General features: G+C 52.8%; 1 protein-coding gene across 2 annotated transcripts in view; it reads left to right on the forward strand.

The window, feature by feature from the left end:
• Znf423 (zinc finger protein 423) overlaps positions 1–16,193 on the forward strand; it is a 300,145-nt gene that overhangs the window by 174,639 nt on the left and 109,313 nt on the right. For both annotated transcript variants that reach the window (XM_057754120.1, XM_057754121.1), the window contains exons 4-5: positions 74–3,288; positions 9,587–9,671. In XM_057754120.1, coding sequence (XP_057610103.1) covers positions 74–3,288; positions 9,587–9,671 — 3,300 coding nt within the window. The remainder of the gene's footprint in view (positions 1–73; positions 3,289–9,586; positions 9,672–16,193) is intronic.

Here is a 16,193-nt window from a genome sequence, read left to right on the forward strand (position 1 = left end):
GAAGCTGGCTCTGTCCTTGCTTCCCAGTGGGCCTGGGAATTGCCTCTAATCTCTCTTCTGCCTTCCCCTGCAGATGGTGATGACGACCCACAGCTCTCCTGGGTGGCTTCATCTCCCTCCAGCAAGGATGTTGCGTCACCTACGCAGATGATTGGAGATGGTTGTGACCTCGGCCTCGGTGAAGAGGAAGGAGGCACCGGCCTGCCATACCCTTGCCAGTTCTGCGACAAGTCCTTCATCCGCCTGAGCTACTTGAAGAGGCACGAGCAGATCCACAGCGACAAGCTTCCGTTCAAGTGCACCTACTGCAGCCGCCTCTTCAAGCACAAGAGGAGCCGAGACCGGCACATCAAGCTGCACACAGGCGACAAGAAGTACCACTGTCACGAGTGCGAGGCGGCTTTCTCCCGCAGCGACCACCTCAAGATCCACCTGAAGACCCACAGCTCGAGCAAGCCGTTCAAGTGCAGCGTGTGCAAGCGCGGCTTCTCCTCCACCAGCTCTCTGCAGAGCCACATGCAAGCCCACAAGAAGAACAAGGAACACCTGGCTAAGTCGGAGAAGGAGGCCAAGAAGGACGACTTCATGTGTGACTATTGTGAGGACACCTTTAGCCAGACGGAGGAGCTGGAGAAGCACGTGCTCACCCTGCACCCACAGCTCTCCGAGAAGGCGGACCTACAGTGCATTCACTGCCCTGAGGTCTTTGTTGATGAGAGCACGCTGCTTGCCCACATCCACCAAGCCCACGCCAACCAGAAACATAAGTGCCCCATGTGCCCCGAGCAGTTCTCCTCGGTGGAGGGTGTGTACTGCCACCTGGACAGCCATCGGCAACCCGACTCCAGCAATCACAGTGTCAGCCCTGACCCTGTGCTGGGCAGCGTGGCTTCTATGAGCAGCGCTACGCCTGACTCCAGCGCCTCGGTGGAGCGTGGATCCACACCAGACTCCACTTTGAAGCCACTGAGGGGGCAGAAGAAGATGCGGGATGATGGGCAGAGCTGGTCCAAGGTGGTCTACAGCTGCCCCTATTGTTCTAAGCGGGACTTTACCAGCCTGGCTGTGCTAGAGATTCATCTGAAGACCATCCACGCGGATAAACCTCAGCAGAGCCACACGTGTCAGATCTGCCTAGACTCCATGCCCACCCTTTACAACCTCAACGAGCATGTGCGCAAGCTACACAAGAGCCACGCCTACCCTGTCATGCAGTTTGGCAACATTTCAGCCTTCCACTGCAACTACTGCCCTGAGATGTTCGCTGATATCAACAGCCTGCAGGAGCACATCCGAGTCTCCCACTGTGGCCCCAATGCCAACCCTCCTGATGGTAATAACGCTTTCTTCTGCAACCAGTGCTCCATGGGCTTCCTCACTGAGTCCTCCCTTACTGAACACATCCAGCAGGTACATTGCAGCGTGGGTAGCACCAAGCTGGAGTCTCCTGTCGTGCAGCCCACGCAGTCCTTCATGGAGGTCTACTCCTGCCCTTACTGTACCAACTCTCCTATCTTTGGCTCCATCCTGAAGCTCACTAAGCACATCAAAGAGAATCACAAGAACATTCCTCTGGCGCACAGCAAGAAGTCCAAGGCAGAACAGAGCCCCGTCTCCTCTGACGTTGAGGTGTCTTCCCCAAAACGGCAGCGTCTCTCAGGGAGCGCCAATTCCATCTCGAATGGCGAGTATCCCTGCAATCAGTGCGACCTCAAGTTCTCCAACTTCGAGAGCTTTCAGACCCACCTGAAGCTGCACCTGGAGCTGCTGCTCCGGAAGCAGGCCTGCCCCCAGTGCAAAGAAGACTTTGACTCCCAGGAGTCCCTCCTACAGCATCTGACGGTGCACTACATGACCACGTCCACCCACTATGTCTGCGAGAGCTGCGACAAGCAGTTCTCCTCCGTGGACGACTTGCAGAAGCACCTACTGGACATGCACACCTTCGTGCTCTACCACTGCACCCTGTGCCAGGAGGTCTTCGACTCCAAGGTGTCCATTCAGGTGCACCTGGCTGTGAAACACAGCAACGAAAAGAAGATGTACCGCTGCACGGCCTGCAACTGGGACTTCCGCAAGGAGGCTGACCTGCAGGTGCATGTGAAGCACAGTCACCTCGGCAACCCGGCCAAGGCCCACAAGTGCATCTTCTGCGGTGAGACCTTCAGCACCGAGGTGGAGCTCCAGTGCCACATCACCACGCACAGCAAGAAGTACAACTGCAGGTTCTGCAGCAAGGCCTTCCACGCCGTCATCCTGCTGGAGAAGCACCTGCGGGAGAAGCACTGTGTGTTCGATGCAGCTGCAGAGAACGGCACCACCAACGGGGTGCCCCCCACTTCCACCAAGAAGGCAGAGCCTGCTGACCTGCAGGGCATGCTGCTCAAGAACCCCGAGGCACCAAACAGCCACGAGGCGAGTGAGGATGACGTGGATGCATCAGAGCCCATGTATGGCTGTGACATCTGCGGTGCAGCCTACACCATGGAGGTGCTGCTGCAGAACCACCGGCTTCGGGATCACAACATCCGGCCTGGCGAGGATGACGGCTCACGGAAGAAGGCGGAATTCATCAAGGGCAGCCACAAATGCAATGTGTGCTCACGGACTTTCTTCTCGGAGAACGGGCTCCGGGAACACCTGCAGACACACCGGGGCCCTGCCAAGCACTATATGTGTCCCATCTGTGGTGAGCGCTTCCCCTCGCTGCTGACGCTCACTGAGCACAAGGTGACCCACAGCAAGAGCCTGGACACGGGCACCTGTCGCATCTGCAAAATGCCCCTGCAGAGCGAGGAGGAGTTCATTGAGCACTGCCAGATGCACCCCGACTTGCGCAACTCCCTCACTGGCTTCCGCTGTGTGGTCTGTATGCAGACTGTCACCTCCACGTTGGAGCTCAAGATCCATGGCACCTTCCACATGCAGAAGCTGGCGGGCAGCTCGGCTGCCTCCTCCCCCAATGGCCAGGGCCTGCAGAAGCTCTACAAGTGTGCCCTGTGCCTCAAAGAGTTCCGTAGCAAGCAGGACCTGGTCAGGCTTGATGTCAATGGGCTTCCCTATGGCCTATGTGCCGGCTGCATGGCCCGTAGTGCCAATGGACAGGTGGGTGGCCTGGCCCCACCCGAACCTGCTGACAGGCCCTGTGCTGGTCTCCGCTGCCCTGAATGCAACGTGAAGTTCGAGAGTGCCGAGGACCTGGAGAGCCACATGCAGGTGGACCACCGTGATCTTACACCAGAGACCAGTGGGCCCCGGAAAGGGGCCCAGACGTCACCAGTGCCCCGGGTAAGTGCAGCCTGACAATCATTCCTTCGCCTCTCCTCCTTGGGGATCAGTGGGTACTCAGAGAAATGACAGCTCTGCCTGTGTGCTTCCTGGTGGTATGTCTTATAGCAGCTCAGAGAGGCAGCACTGCCCAAGTGAGTTAAGAGCATCTACTCTGTCTTGTGTCACCAAACATTTCCTTCCAGCTGCGTGGTGTGCATTTTATTTATTTATTTAATTAATTAATTTATTTATTTCCTTTCCTCTCTGGGTCTGGTTTGTCAAGAGCTCACCTATACAATGGGAGTAACGGTCATCCTGATACCCTAGATTTGTGAGGAGCCAGTGACATGCGGCCCAGCAGAGTAAATGATTAATCTGTAGTCCATGTTTCTTTTGTGATGACCGGCGTCTTCACTGTTTGTCTGGAGTGAACTGACTACTTGGTTCACTGGGTCTTCTTGAGTGAGGCACTTCTTAGCTCTGGGCTCTCAATCTTACATTCCTGTAGCGCAGATCCTAGTGGTGACAGGTATATACCTGAGTAGAACCAGACATTGGTTGGGAATGTATATGCTTGCTACAATCTCTGCCAATAATGTGTCATGGACAGCATCATGGTAGCTGGTGCAGTTATGGTATGGGGAAGACCCTTGGGTGTGGTATGTCTCTGAGTCCATCATTAGCAATTGTTTGATGTAGTCATCAAATTTGTCTGGAGCTCCCCTTATGTTTTGTTGTTGTTTGTTTGTTTAATAATTTATTTAACTTTATTTTATGTGCATTGGATGCCCTGGAACTGGAGTTACCGTTTTGAGCTGCCATGTGGGTGCTGGGAACTGAACCCGGGTCCTTTGGAAGAGGAGCCAGTGCTCTTAACTGCTGAGTGCCCCTTATGTTTGGAGGTGTCTGTGAGCCAGGAATGGATCCCACCTTTGAGACTTACATAACCAGGAGAGCCATGGGCTCATAACATGTTGTTCTGATTGAGGCAGAGGGTTATGGGTTGGCAATGGGCCCATTAGGACCTTGGCTTTAGGTTGGTGAGCACCTGAGGTGGTTGCAGCCTGCGTGGCCTTTGAGCGTCAGACAGCCTGGGCCCGAAATTCCCACCACATTTATGTTGTGTTTCCAGATGGAGGAGGCATCACGTAGGTCTCAAGAGTATCTCTCCCTCAAGGGTTGCTGCTGGTGCCACTGATAGGGAGGCGGACTGGGGAAGCCACCTGCCACGGATGCCTGCTGAAACGTGGGGGTGTTTGCTAAAGGTGTTTGGTCTCAGGATAGGAACATAGATTTGGGGTTGAGAGAGGAGGAGGAGGAGGAGGAGAGAGAGGACTGGAGAGAGTGAATGAAGAACCCCCAGAGGACAGCCTCCTACCCTGGCTCTTGTGTCATAGGTGGGCCTACTGAAGCCCAGTGAGTTCAAGGGACCTTCCTGTAGACACCTGGCTATGGGAACCATGCCCCAATACAGACAGAACTGGGAAGCGCATTGGGAATTGTAGGACTAGAGAGAGGCCTCTAGTCCTCTCTCTGTGGCACCCCTTTATCTCATGACTTGCCAGTTGAGTGAGCCTCTGAACAGGGTCAGCGGGACACCTCTCAGAAATCTATAGAGTGTGGACACTGGTCTTGCTGCCCATCTCTGTCTGGCCTTGAGCCTTGGCTGACCAGGGGCACTCTACTTTGTCCTGGGGAGTGTGGGACTCTGGAATCAGATGGCTAAGCTGCAGATCTCCCTCTCCCAGGACTTAACATGACAGTGTTGGTGACGTCAGGGTAGTAATTCAGACAAAGGAAACGGTAATCCCTAGTGTCTGCAGAACTGATTCCCGGGGGATCCCTACAGCTACCGCACCCTGCCGCGACTGGTCAGTGCCTTGCCGAGCAGTGGGAGCGGTGGGACCTTTCCTATGCTGACCGCTGCACTGTGCTCAGAGGGTGGAAGGAGTGACAGAATATTGGACACAGGATGGGTCCTGTGTTGTCGCTGCCACTTAGGGTCCACTCTGGCTGAGGTCAGGGTGTAATGATCACCTGTCATCTAGGCAGTCCTTCCAGCACTCATTTTCACAAGGGACACAAGCCCAGACTGGTGAGTTCAGTTGCCCCTGCCTTAGCTCTCAAGAAACAGAGGCGGGACTTGAAGGCCTCCTGTTTACACAGTTCCTCCTCATGCCCATCCCTCTCCGCAGGCACACTATGGCCCATCCAGCCTTCATGGGGATGCAGCTGGCAGGAATACAATCTAGGCCGGTCCTGTTCTTACACGGGGGCACTGTGGTTGGGCTCCTGTTGCCCTTCCTGAATGCATCCCAGCCTGGATGATCCACCTGTTTCAGCCCACCCACCATTGTGCTGAGGGTCCTGATGGACAGGAAGCTGCTCTCTGAATCCTGGAACTCCCCTTCCCTAGTCTGCCCTGCATTGAGCGCCTCTCTTGGAAAACCCCTATCACCTGAGGGTATCTCTCTCGGCCCCCAGTGACAGGGTTGGTCTCCAGTAAGCAAGAGCCCTGCTGTGAGGCTGTTTTGGTAGAGGGATTCCAGACTCTGAAAGGTGAATCTGTAGCCAAGAATGCACAGCAATGCACATGAGGCAGATTGAAGTCTTGTTCCTATCCCTCCCCAGGCCTTTCCCTCCCTGTCGTCCATGTATGAGGCACCAAGCTGAAAATCCGACCACCCCCACTAGCCCAGAGATCCAAACAGATAGACCTTTTTCAGAAAGAATCTAGACAAAGCCCAGGTACCTCCTTGATCTAGCCATTGCCCCTGGGACCTTGCCCCCTGTCTGGGCACGCCTGAGGCCAGGGACCCAGCTGTCTGCTCACCCACCCCTCACTTCCCCCAGGACTCACTCGTGTTAGAGCAGACTCTGGGGGCTGTGCAGGGGCTTGGGGGCTGGAAGGCTGGGACCCTTGGGAGTGTATCCATAGCAACCAGATCTCAGAGGACTGGGTTCCTGTGGGGCTGAGGATGCTGTCGGCTGGAGCGTGAAGCATTGAGATTTCTAGCTCCCCCGTTCATAAATAATAACAACATTAACTCGCCTAGCCAACATGGGCAGACCTCTGACCTCTCATTACCTCAGCAGGTCCTGGGGTGGCTCCATTCTTGGTGGAACCCCTGGGTGCTCCCTTTACCTGTTCTACCGAAGATTAGCAGATTTCCAAGTGGGAGGGTTAGGCATGTACCTAGGTCACACCAGCTTTCTCTCACACAAAGCAGGACTGTTTAGAGACTTGGGGCCCTAGAGCCTAGAAGAGCTCAACAAGGAGCTCCAGAGGGAGCCTGCCTGGCAGGGAGTTCCAGTCCTCCTGCTTACAACATGGGGCTTGGACCTGGTGGTAGTGCCTGTGGTACTGAAGCGTCTCTTAGGGCAGTGATGATGCGGTATAAACTGCCAGCTTGCAGTGGCTGCTGGGTGCATGCTGAGTGCAAGCACAGTGATGGACACTCCGAAGCTGACCCTTCTCCCTCCGACGGGCCCAGCCAGCTCCTCCCTGCCTCCCTCACTTTCCTTTCTTATTCTGGGGTGAGAGTCTTTCTGTTCCAAGATTGCTCAGGGCTGTGCTGGGGAGGCAGCCCCTGGCCACAGGCCCTGGGCCTCCGCTCTGGTGTTTCTGGACGGCCCGTAGGGAAGGGCCTTGCCATAGGAGGGGCTTTGAATGTCAAGTTCTGCCTTTGTGTTACGTTGTTATGTCTCCTATGGTGCTCTAGGCTTAAGAGGAGGAGGCAGTGGTTTCTCTGGGATGCTAGAGAAGAAAGGCAGGCCAAGTAGATGTTGGAGTTAAGTTTGGAAGTGTTGGTGCAGGTGAGCCTGTGTGTGTGTGTGTGTGCTTGCATGCTAGTCATCCATGTACATATGAATCTAGGCATGTTGGGTGTTCAGTGCCTGTGTTTCTATCACACACTTCATGGGCTTCTGCCAGGGAATGTGAGATGCGGGCATCAGGGTTCCAGTGAGAGCAGAAGGCACACATGTTCTTACCTTTGTAGGATGAGCAGGTAGTTTAATGTGTGAGACAGAATGAATGGTTTTGATAGTAGAAAAGCCAAGACACCTCTTCTTCATGAATATGGAGTTGAGCTGAGATAGGGCCTATGGAGTTGTGTCTTCCTCAGAAGGTCTCCGTCCCTGTGGTCTTACGATGGTCAGGATTCTTCGGCACTGTCTTAATCCGCTCTCTGAGACCTAATCTGCCCTCTTCTTCCTGGGGTCTTTCCAAGCTGAGTACCAGCTTCTGGGACCAGTGTCATGGCCTGGCTAGGAACATGCTGAACTCCGTGTTCTCCTGAAACACTTGGGAACTGTTAGAGGGATATTGGAATCTGAGCAGGGGCACTAACACTGGATCTTGAAGCTTCCAACCCCAGCTTCCTTCCATCTATCAATCTAGTTTATCCATTCAAACTTTCGTCACCTCAATAATAATCACAATAAAAGCTAAACAGACTAGGTGTGATGGTGTATTTTCTGACTCCAGTACTAGGTGCTGATGGTGTATGTTTGTGATCCCAATACTAGGGAGCTGAGGCAGAAGAACCATGAGTCTGAGGACAGCCTAGGCTATGTAGAGAGACTCCATATGAGGCTTAAAAAGTGGGAGGGGCAGTTGAACAAAACAACAGAAAAGTTAAATGATTATAAGGCATTCCCCTGGCCAGGTTCCTAAGGCAATGGAGCCCAGGATACACAAATCTCTTCTGATCTAATACAGCACTTCACATATTGCTCAGCAGTTTTACTCATGCGCTGCTTGTGAGTCTGTGCTGACCCATAGGGGGGGGGCAGCACACATTCCTGCCCTCTGGGTGCTTGGGGAGCAGATGAGTCACTGAGTCAGGACCCAATGGTAAGTTTCGGCCATCAGCTGGGGGACCTGCTAGGCCCTGGACTCACCTTGGAGTGGGAACAGAAAGCTTCGCACAAACTGTGACATTGAGCTGAGTTCTCCAAGTTGTAAAGGCTGCCCCAGGAGAAAGCCTGCAGATGGAGCCTGGGTGGAACTGGGCCCTGAGCTCCCTGGTGACTAATCCTGGCTTTGTAGCTTACAGTGGCTCCTGGAAGTCCTGCCACCTTTTCCAGTGGTGAGGCACCAACACCTCAGAAGCCACAGTGGCTTCTTAATTTGGCTATACCGAGTCCTGTTATTGCCCATATCCTTTAAAAATGCTCCATAGCCACACATGACAGGTATGCCACTCTGTCCCTGGGGGGCAGGTTTTGCAGCTACTCAGGTTGAGCTGCGGGCATGGAAACCTGCTAGTTTCTGGTTTTTCTGCCTTCACTCACCTCTAGAGACAGCTGGTAGTGGCCACTGTGTGTTGTAAACCAGTTGCTGGTACTTGAGCCTTGTCTACCCAGGACAGATGACAAATTCCTGAGCCCTAAAGCTGTTGGGAGCAGCACCCCTGCTCAGGCACAGTGTTCTTAGGATGGGACAGCAGGTGAAGAGGTTATGGGATAGATGGATGCTGTGTGGACAGATGGATGTGTAGAGTGTGTGTGATGTGTGTGTGTGTGTGTGAGAGAGTGAGTGTGTAGATGGACAAACAGAAAGTGGGTGGTATGAATGTAAAAGCCGTAGATGTTATGAGTAGGTGTATAGATGGGAAGAAGAGAGCAGTGGATAAACGTGTTGGCATTACTTAGGGTGTGTGTGTGTGTGTGTCTCAGATACCTGAAAAAAGCAGTCTAAAGAGAGAAAAGCCCTATTTTGGCTTACAATCTCAGAGCTTTCGTTCCAGGGTTTCTTAACTTTGTACTTCCAGTTCCTATAGTGAGGCAGGACATGATGACGTCAGGAGCATGTGCCAGGGCTGGCCCCTCCTTCCTCGCACTAGGCCTCACTTCTTACGACATAGTGCCATTATGTATGACTCTGTCAAGGAATTACTTCCTCAGTCAGGCCAGCTCTCAGGCCCCAAGCTTTTTCTCAGATCTCACCAGTTGTCAAACCACACCTCTCATGCAAGAGATGATACGGGGTTTAGCAAGCCCAAACTGGAATGGTGGGGGTCCTCACAGATGGGTGGGTGGGTACATGGATTTGCCTTTATAAGCAGGACAAACCCCCTTGGCTCTTGGGAAAGTTGACCTTGGCACACAGTGAAATTACCCCAGCTCCTGCGGAGGAACAGCCCCTTGGAAGGTGGCCTGTGATCTGATGAGGCTAGAGTTGGAGGGAGGTAGGAAGAGGGTGGACTGGGATGCTTGGGAGAGGCCAGACCACTCTGGGACATCTTGAGCCAGGCTGCTGGGGACCTGGCTTTCTGTCTACCTGACTCCTTCTTCTCGTTCTCTCATACAGAAAAAGACGTACCAGTGTATCAAGTGCCAGATGACCTTCGAGAACGAGAGAGAGATCCAGATCCACGTTGCCAACCACATGATCGGTAAGAGCATGCCCTCCTACATGGGGCTTCTCACTACGACTGAAACATGGATGGCTCCTCACCATTCCCTGCTTGCAGGATGGTGGCCTTTGATTCTGTGGCATTTCCGTGGGAGCCAAGATGGCAGGGTGGGAGCGCCTGCCCTGCCTACGCCTTCTTGTCACCGTGGCACTCATACTGCAATCAAACTTTTGACAGCTGCTTCCATTTCCCTCCGTTTCTGCGCCAAGTGCTTTCCGGTTGCCGAGCACTCAGGGGCAATTATGTTTCAATTCTGTGTGTCATGACATTGAATACATTTAACTGCTCATGTTTTCCCACGCCATGTGATGAGTTCCGAGGCATTCTGTCAAAAGAGAATGCTCGCAAAGTTGGGCCTGTTCCTCTTTAAGTGGTTTTGAACTTTGAAAAGTTCCTTTTTTTTTTTTTCAAGACAGGGTTTCTCTGTGTACCTCCAGCTGTCCTAGAACTTACTCTGTAGACCAGGTTGGGCTCAAACTCACAGAGATTTGCCTGTCTCTGTCTCCTGAGTGCTGGGATTAAAGGTGTGCGCCACCACCACCTGGCGAAAAATTCTCTTTTTAGAAGGGGACTTTTCAAAATCCCACAGAGCTCATGCACAGCCCAGCATTCCCAGAGAGGCAGTGACTTTTCCTGACCTTGAGTAGCTGGAGATGCTTGGTTCAGAAGTGAAGGTGCTGCTGCTGTATAAATGTCCCCGGGGGTTGAAATGGCAGCAGCCAGTTTGTGGTATGATGGGATGGCTCTTTTTGACACCCCAGCCTCAGAAATGTCGTGGAATATCAGTACCCTGGGTTTTTCTTCGACTTTTGATCACCTCCCAAATCCTGTGGTCTGAGCAGAGAGATTGTTGTCAGCCAGAGCAGCCTGCCCCTGGCTTGTGTCTGTTTTGCTTCCTCCAGTATCTTTTCATTTGGGTCATAACTAAACCCTTCATGGCACACTTTTAGAAACCTTACTCGTTTGTCTTTGAATCTGAGCACACCTCTATAGCCAGTGCCCAGATCAAGAAAGCCAGCTGTCCCCAGCATCCCAAACCAACTAACTCTCTTGACTCCATAGGTCCCCTGCTACCAGCCAAAGGCTGCTCCTGTCCTGCTGTCCCAAAGAACAGCTGGGTGTGTTTGATTTGTGTGTTCTATGAATGGAGCCTCACCATTTGTACTTACAGTATCTGGACGCTCCCTCTCTCCCCATGCTTGCCTCTGTCTGAGGCCCAGTCTTCCCATTCTCTCTCTTCAGGATGGACTGTTCTGTCATTGGAACATGGCTTTGTGTACTTGCTCCTTCCTGGCTGACTCTGGGGTTGTTTCACAGAGTGCATTGCTGTGACTAGGGTGCTGCACATGCCTGTTAGTGAATGTACACATGGGACCTTCATGGGGATGTGGGAATATATAGGTACCATATCCTGTAGATAATATAATGTGTCCTATGCATAGGGGGGATATGGGAGCAGATGTGGAATTACTGGACACAGGCTGTGTGATATTCACCTTCAGTAGATGGTGGCACATCAGTTCTCAGAGTGGATGGATGCATGTTGCTCTAGCCCACGGTGTGAGGCCTTCTGTCCATCTGTCATGTCAACACGAAGGGAACTGTCGCAAAGGCAATGGAGATGCTACAAAATGAGCACGGGTCCCCTGCTCCCCACCCAGCCATAGTACACCCTGCTTAGTGGGTTCCGGCGCCGAGTGTACTCACTCACCCCTCATGTGATCAACCTCTGCCCGTGGTGGTGTGGAGTTTGTCTTTTGATGCAGAGAGCATGGTCACGTGTTTGGTGGGTACATGGTCAGTGAATGGATAGGAAGGGCAGGTGGGCCCCGGGGGATCAGCCTGAAAGGGAGACTGGTGGTTTTTTAATGTCTTCTACCTGAAAGGCCCTGCAAAAGCGCAGGAAGGGAAGCTATCCTGTCTGTAGGCCATGAGACTCGGAAGAGCCAGGGGTTGCTGATGAAGTTATCTGGAAATGTTTGCTTCTGTAGCAAGTGGCAGTATGGCTCCTGTTTATGAACATGGAGGGCAAGAGCTAGCTAGCTGGACCGTGGCGGATCCCAAGATGTTCCCCTCCCTTTTCTCTTCCACCTCTCTTTTGTCCGTGACTTGGAAAGCATTTGTCCTCAAGAGCAAGGCAAGAGGGCCGCTCAACACTAGAGTATAGGACCTCCAAAGGAGGGTGTAATGGGCCTTTAGCTTTGTTTGAGAGCTGGTCTTCAATGGGTGGCATCTATCTGGTGACTGGGCATGACACCTCATCTATTCCTGCTTACATCACTGTGAGCTGGTCTGCTGCCAGGACATGTGGGAACTGTTGGTCTCCAGCAGCTCGGGGTGGAGGGTCTTGGGACCTGAGATTTTAGCACCCTAAGCAAGGGGTATGATGCTCATGTCCATGGCAAGATGGCCAGGTAGCCCAGGTAGCGCCTCTTGCCCTCACCTCCCTGCCAGCTGCTGCCCTTTTCCTACCTCCTCACTCTGACCCATCAGAGAACATCAGTGGGGCAGGATGATGAGAGCCATGTGGCCTCTAGGGGCCATTGTGGGTGAAATGCCTACAGCCGTGCTCTCAAGACTTACAACATCCTGTTCAAGATGCTGTAGGGCACAGCTGTGCAGTGCAGACTTCGAGAAGGATGCAGTACTTATTCCCATCTTATAAACAGAAGGATCTAGCCTTGCAGAGAGAGAGAGACCTTGCACACCTCACTTAAATGACTTGTTCAAGATCTTACCGCTGCTGCACAGCAGAGCAGGTTAAACAATAGCCTGACTCTCTCCATTGTGTTTATAGCTCTGGCCTGGCCTATGGTAAGAGGGACCATGGGTCCCTGTCTCTAGAGGAGACAGACAGGTTAGTGCTGGAGTTGACCCGGATGGCCCCAGTTCAGTGACCTGTAGATCAGGAGGACTTGCCTGGGTCCTGGAAGATGAGGAACTTTTTCTTTGGTGAAGTTGTCTCTGCAGAGGTGAGCTCAGCATAGGGAAAGGAGCCTTTGTTTCTGTCGTTTGGCCATGAAGGTGTAGATCAGCCCTTCAGAGGACCATGTGGCAGCAGAGCTCAGGGACAGGAGTAGCGTGGAAGAGCTGTGGGGCTCAGTCTGATGGCTCAGCACATGGCCATAGCATCATGGCAGTGAAGACGGGGATGCCATTTGTGGGCACAGTCACAAGGGGCTCTGAATACCGAATTAAGGGACATCAATTTGGACTTACATTCTAGGCTGGGTCCACTGTTCAACCTGATCCATCCTCTTGCCCGATGTTTTGTTTGGATTTTCTTGAAATTTTAGAAGAGACAGCATCTGGATTCCTCCTCCGCACAGGCGCAATGCATGGGAGCAAACAGCGGCTGTTCCCCATGGGCAAGAAGAGTAGGCAGGTGTCCTCCCAGGATCTGCAGGCTCACTGGGGTAGGCTGGGTGCTACATGGAGCGGGATGGCTCATTTGTGTCCCCAGCCATCAGTCTGTGCATATAAGCTTGATCTGAAATACCAGGGAGCCATTGAAAGTTTTGGAGTGGGCTGTGACTTGGACAGAGCTGAGAATTTTAGGAGGATTGAGCAGAGTGCCGTGTTTGGAGGCAGGGAGCAGCGTGGGATGAGTACAAAATCCTATCCCTGTCCCCCAGGGGTTGGAGGCAAGCACTAGTGGACACGATGATGTTTGGCCGGTACTGTGAGCGTATAAGCCCTGAGCAAGGCGCCGTGACGTAGGATTGGTTCCGCAGTTCTAGTAAATCTGCTGGGCCCAGAGTCCTTAGGGACTCTTGCTAAATGGCCTGAGTCCGGAGTGGCTACCCTGGAGCCAGCCTGAGTAACAGTTGCTCTCAGCCAAACCAAGGGGACTTAGGGGGTGGAAGTGGCAAGGTTCAGCTTGGCAGCCTTCTCGTAAAATCGGGGCACGTAGGGGGCCGAGGCAGGTCTCCTCTGGGGCCCCTGCTGCTGGAGAACTCCCCTGGGGCTGGTAAACTAGCTGTTTGGTAGCAGAGGGGTGAAAGCGCTGAGTGGCTTTACTGCCTGTATATGCTGGGCACTAAAGTGGCTGAGGATGCTTCTCCTTAGGGGCATTTTTTTAGTACCCCTCCCAGGGCTGCTGGGGCAGTGGGACTTTGGATCTGCTGCAAACAAGGATTTTTGGAAGCCTTTCAATACAGGGTCATCTTTGAAAGCCCATGCCACCACAGGGCTGGGCGCCTGCAATGGGCATATAAAGATCTTTGAGAAACCAATTGCCCTGGTAAGCTGGCCGCTTCTTGACTGTGTCGAGGCATCTGCTCTTTTGATTCTTTGGGATGGAGCACTTGATAAAGGCTGGATGAAGGCTCCAAGAACTTACTCTCAAGATAGGAAGCTTGCTGTGACCTAAGGGGGTTACTAGGCCCTGGACCTCTGGACATCCTTACTCGGGGCCTCATAGACCCCTGGGGGAGCCCCAAGGAAGTCAAGTTGGGGAGGGGTAGTCCTTGAGGAGCCTTCTCAGGATTGTTTGTCCTCAGTGTCCTTGGACAATGATTATGGGCTCTCTGGAGGGCAGCCAGGCAGGGCCAGGCTTTCCCCAGGGACATTAGTCATGTCCTGCTGGCCCCTGTCCCTGGGTGCCTATCAGGGGCTGGGCTAGAAATGGCTTCTGCTCGGGACTTAAGCATACCGTACTGTTGGCTTCTCAACCATTCCCTCGGTATACAAATAGGTAATCCATCTGCAGGGGGTCTCTGTGTGTGTGTGTGTGTGTGTGTGTGTGTGTGAGAGAGAGAGAGAGAGAGAGAGAGAGAGAGAGAGAGAGAGAGAGAGAGAATGAGTCTCTGGTTATGTATCTGAGTACCTGAAGGCACCAGCCCACCCTTCTTGCTGCCCTCTGGAAGTCTGGGACCCCCTGTGGGCCCAGCCCAAAGCATTTTGGAGGAGAGCCCTGGCTGGTCCAGGGGGAATAGTTTGGAGTGGAAACCAGTGAGATTTCTCTCGCACCAGGGAGATACGAAAGTCTCAAATCAAACCGAAGAGGTTAGCCTGGAAAGGAAAAGGAAAGGGCTCCCTGCCAGGCTCAGTAATGGCGCCTTTGATTCTGGTAATGCCAGACCTGAGCCTCTGTTCCCCTCAGTATGTGATAAAACGTCTGCTTCTCTGGAGACTGTATTTTGGGTTTTGGAATTGTTCTGCCACAGTAATAAGTCTGAACAGACAGCCAGTAAGCTATCACAGTTCGGACAGAGAAGAGAGCAAGCAGGACTCAGTTTCCTTGGCTTCCATTGGCTTTTCTGTTAGTGTGTTCCAGAAAGCTGTTGGTCAAGCATTCTGACTCTTTCCAGTTGTGTGACCCTCAGATTCTCACTTTCCTGGTATGTGTGTGTATGCATGCATGCATGTGTGTGTGCGTATGTGTGTGCATGCGTGTATGTGTGTGTGTGTGTTGTTTTCAAGAAGAGGAAAGAGGTGTACAATTGGGATTTCCCCTATTAGTAACCTTGTAGCATCACGTCCAACAGTGATGGAGGTGGGTTAAATCCTCTGGGCATGTTCTGAGGAACTGTTCGTTCAGCTGGGCACCTGATACTTCAAGTTCACCATAATGTCACCAGCTTCAGCTATGGACTCAGCTGTGTTGGTTGATGCGAGTATGCCAGGAAGACTTCCTAGAGTTGGTGGTATCTAAGCAGAGGATGAGAAGAAAGGTGGCAGGGACATCGGGTGGAAAGAGAGGCTGAATTAATTTGTCCAGGGCACCAGCAGACACTTGAGCATAGCTGAAGAGAGCAGAGAGGTGGGAGAGGTGAGGTTGCTGAGTCTGGATATGGGGGAAGTTAGGAGTGACTTAGAGGTCCGGGTGACCTGCTCCTGAATGACATATAGAGGAGAGTGTTGTTCTAGAACAGGAACTCTAGGGATGACAAAGTAGTTGGTAATGACCAGTTACATCTGGTGAGACCAAACGGCAGGCTTCGGTGTCTGTGTGTGCTTACGCAGCAAACCCTGTGGTGTAACCCAGAGGTTCTGTTACTGTCTCCTTCCGTATATGAAATTGAGGAGTGTGTAGAATTGCAAGGTAGAGGTCTGAACTCAGGCCTGAGGACTAAGCTCCCTAGTCCTCTTCATAGTCTCCTCACAGTTGATGTGCTTGAGCGCATGCGTGCGCTGGTTTGCCTGAGATGCCGGGTCCAAGTGCTGGCATCCGGCTGACTGTGGATCCCTGTGCAAGGAATTTAATAGGAAAGCTAGGAACAAGAAGTGGATCTGAGCATCAGTCCAGACAGCAGAGGCATCTTCACAAAGTGGGTGTGAGGGGCACATGCCATTCAGGCAGACGGGAAGGTCTCCCTGGGAACAGTGCTGGTTCAGTGTGGCAAACCACAGAGAGGTTGCCTGGCCTTGGCAGCAGGTGTCACTGTGTTGTGGGTGCGAATGGGGCTGGGAGAGGCCGAGAGAAGAAGGAGCTGAGGGGCACAAACAGTGTCCCCTGCACTCTCTGGGTCTCAAGCTAAGACAAAGAGGATGAGAAGC

The sequence above is a fragment of the Chionomys nivalis genome, chromosome 21, assembly GCF_950005125.1.
Source record: "Chionomys nivalis chromosome 21, mChiNiv1.1, whole genome shotgun sequence".
Taxonomy (NCBI): Eukaryota; Metazoa; Chordata; class Mammalia; order Rodentia; family Cricetidae; genus Chionomys; species Chionomys nivalis.